The 3,805-nt window shown below is 34.6% G+C and overlaps 1 protein-coding gene across 1 annotated transcript; it reads right to left on the bottom strand.

Moving 5' to 3' along the window:
• Positions 1–881: 881 nt before the first annotated feature.
• On the bottom strand, positions 882–2,313 carry LOC130940428 (uncharacterized). The gene has a single exon (XM_057868559.1). It carries the CDS (start codon positions 1,976–1,978, stop codon positions 1,055–1,057), a length of 924 nt encoding a protein of 307 aa, XP_057724542.1. The 5' UTR covers positions 1,979–2,313; the 3' UTR covers positions 882–1,054.
• Positions 2,314–3,805: the final 1,492 nt, after the last annotated feature.

Raw genomic sequence — 3,805 nt, 5'->3', positions numbered from 1 at the left:
TTCAATTGTTGCATATTCTTCATTCTTTGATTAACAACCATGCATTGAATTCTACATGGCTGTAGCTACTAAAGATGATTCCCAACATATGGACAACAAGCTCAAGATGAGAGTCAACTAGTTTGGATTTTGATCATTGTGGGGAAAAAAAGGAAAGAAAAAGAATAGGGGAAAACTCTCAGACAATCAAACGGGAACAAGTAGTGTTGGTATACAGACTCAAGTTCATGGTACATCCTAACTAATCCTAACTGAGAACCTAGGTTACAATTCAAAACAAAATTTAACTTATAAGTATGTAGATACCACAAAATGACGGTTTTCCTGGGAGTAAAATGAACCACCATAATCTTTCTCGTACTGTGTGGGTTAATTTGTCAATCTTTGAGGGACCATTTTGTTAGCAAACTAACCTTTGGAGGCTTAAAGTGGTAGTTTACTCCTCCTGTTTTGTTCTATTTTGTTTTACTAGAGTTGCTTTCTGAATTTTTCACAAACACAGTTGAACCAAGGTTCAACCATGTTCCTTGGCAATATCAGATTTCGGTCATCGTTCCAAGTTTGTCAGTCATTTAATTAGTAGCTATGCCATTCCAAACACTTTCTTATATACAAAGATACCACACCACTTGTAGAAAATCAAACATATGGATATAACCAAAACTAAAATCAATAGTTTTAACATTTTTATGTAAGGGATAAGGATTATATTAAACCAATCAAAGCAAATAAATTCCACCTGGCTCATGTTTAGAACTAATAGGTAGTTCATTCCTCAAGAATTACCAAAGATACATCATATAAACATAGCAATGATTTCAAAATCACAAAAACAGAGATAGAAAATAAATAGATAATGAATTTCAAGAAAAGATGCCAAAGATAAAAATTTACAGAACTTCCTTTACCTCTTTAATCAAAGAAGTACAATGTTTATATATATGGTCTTAAAGACAAGCACCACTGCATTCGCACCCTCAGTGCCTATACACAACAATTCTTACATTTTTCAAACTACAAAAAACTAAGCAAATTTTAAAAAAGAAAAAAAGGATCATGGGGAGAATATAGGTGATTCAGCGAAACAAATAGGGCACCTGAGTAATCCATTCTCGTTGCACTTGCCACAAGTTATGAACTCTCCATTCTTCTCCGTATATACTTTCCTGCTACCGTCACACTCGTCGCACAGAACGAACCTCTGACCACCGCACACGTGGCACTCACCTGTATCCGCCTTGGGCAAACCTTCCAAAAGCTGCTTCAGCTCACCGGTCTCGTTCATGCAGATCACCTCCTCTTCTCCCCCAACGTATCTTCCTCCTATGAACACACACGGAAGCTTATTGGGCCCGTCCGGGCCCAATATGCGGCCCAACTCGGTTAGAAAGCTCGAGTCCATTGACACGTCTCGCTCGTCGATGGGGACTCGGAAGCCGGTGAGGATCGAGAGGACCGTCCTGCAGGACTTGAACGTGTGCCTCACAACGCGTAGGGACGTGAAGTAGACCACCACGCGCTGCTCCGTGCCAGGTATGTAAAGAGGGGCATTTTCGGTATTTTGTTTGGCGGTTTTGTGGTTTTGTGGTTGGAGGTTGGGTTCGGTTTCATGATGATGTTTTTCTTTGCGTCTGGGAGAGGGTAAGGATAAGGTCCTGGCAGGTTTGGGTGGTGGTGGTGGTTGTGGTGGCGGAGGTGGTTGTTGGCGGGGGGGTTGAGTGTGATTTGACCAGGAGCGGACGAGCGAGTTGGCGAGTGTGACTCGGTGGAAGATGGAGGATACTCTTTTGTTGGTTGGCGAGGAACAGAGTTGGGGTTGGGGGGCGTTGATTTGTAATTGGTTAGAATCTTCGAGGCAGAGGGATTCAACGTCCTTGAAGGAGGAACAGGAGAAGAGAGGAGAAGGAGAAAAGGTAGGGGACGATGACGATGAAGAGATCCGGACCGTTGAGTTGTTGGTGCTCCACGATCGCCACATTGAAGTGCGGTTAATGGAAATTTTGGAATATTATTCAATTCAAGGGAAGCTTTTTTGTTTTTAATAAGGTGAATTTTAGGATGCGGTGTGGCGGTAGAGGTGAAATGGGAAATGGTATGGATGTGATGAGGGAGAGTGAGTTTCTGTTGTTTTCTATTTTGGGTTGATTGCTTCAAGAAGCATAAGCGGATGGTGCTTAATTTGCATGCTTGCAAACTTTGGGGAGCTCCTCTGCTTTTTTTTTATTTTTACTTTTACTGGATAAGAAAGAGAGGGAGAGAGAGATGGAGAGACAGGATTTTGAAAAAACAAAATTTTGAAAGGAAAATGAAAAGAAAATCTAACTAATCAGTTTCCGGATTTAAGGGCAGAATTTAGGAGAGGGGGGGTAGTGTGTTTAAGGTTGACACTTGAGAATTGATATGGTCAAATGTGAGATAAAATTTCCATTTATTTTTAAAGTTCTTCAATATTATAATTTTAAATAAATTTACTGATTTTATAAAATTTTTATTGGGTCCAACAATTTTATAAATTTTTTGTTACCATTTCATATTTTGGATATTTAATTTATTTTTTCGAATTTACGTTGTGGATTTGTTTTGCCTTATTATTTTTAAAGGAACAGTGAGAGTCTACCAAGTACTTGGCAGTTAGGTTGTTGAGTTCTTGAGGGCTTGAGGCCATAGTTAGGGATTCCATTATTTCGCTTTTTTTTTTCTTATGACTGGAGTTTTAGTTTTAACAGAGTATACAAAAATGAGATACTCTTATTACTCGTTTTTACGAATAATTATTTTTTTTTTAATATTTGTGTGTTGTATGTATGGAAAGAAACTTAAAAAGTTGAAATAGCTGATTAAACAGTAATAAAATAATAAAATCTTTCGGCACTTAATAATGTGTTAGTAAGGTTATTTATAATTCAGTCGTGATTGAAAAATTTTGTAAAATGATTAATTCATTCTCATGATGTCAGCATGACAGCATGGATCTAATGATTAATCTCTAGTTAATAATGTGGATTTATATAAAGAAACTAGATACTATCACAAGTTTTAAAGTATTTATATATATGTTTAGGTTTAGGACAACGTATGAATCCTTATACTAATTAAAAAAACAGAAGGACCTTATCCCTAGTTTGAACCGACGCAATTGCAAAATGGCATAATTATTTACTAGTGATTGTAATGGTATCTGTATGTACTATGTAGTTGTTTAATTTTATTAAAAAAATATCAAAAATTAATAGTTAACTTAAAAAATATAAAAATAAATAATTTTTAAATATTTAATATTTATCTTAAAAGACAAGTTCTGTAAATTCTGATACTAAATTTAAAGAGACTAAAAAAATTGTCTTATTGATTTATCTCTATCTATATAATAAGAATTGTGCTTTTATAATTATCATTTTTTTTTTCTTTTGAGTGTTTTATGAATTGAATTTGATGATATTTTGATCTAGATTATATTTCAATTAACAAATAAATTTTAAGGACTGAAACACCCAAAAAAAAATGATACATACTATCTCACGCTTCTCTAATACATCATTTCCTTGACCTTATGATTCATTTTTTATTATTATGAAAATCCAAAATTAATTAGGTAAATAATGTATCACTAGTTATATGAACTATGGATGTCTAAATTCTTTTTTGAAATATTAATATGAATACATAAAATGAAAGAATAAACAATAAATATTTAAAATTGATATAATAAACACAAATTCTATGTATGTATCCACTAATTATTAATTGTTTCACTCATTCTTTTATCGACTTCGATAGTTAATGTCAAAACGAGTTTGTATCAGAT

The sequence above is a fragment of the Arachis stenosperma genome, chromosome 7, assembly GCF_014773155.1.
Source record: "Arachis stenosperma cultivar V10309 chromosome 7, arast.V10309.gnm1.PFL2, whole genome shotgun sequence".
Lineage (NCBI taxonomy): Eukaryota > Viridiplantae > Streptophyta > Magnoliopsida > Fabales > Fabaceae > Arachis > Arachis stenosperma.
Note: the sequence above shows the minus strand (reverse complement) of the source record. Positions and strands in the feature narration are given on the sequence as shown.

Coding starts and splice junctions, on each gene's coding strand:
- LOC130940428 (XM_057868559.1), bottom strand. CDS start 1,978: ATGTGGCGATCGTGGAGCACCAACAACTCAACGGTCCGGATCTCTTCA.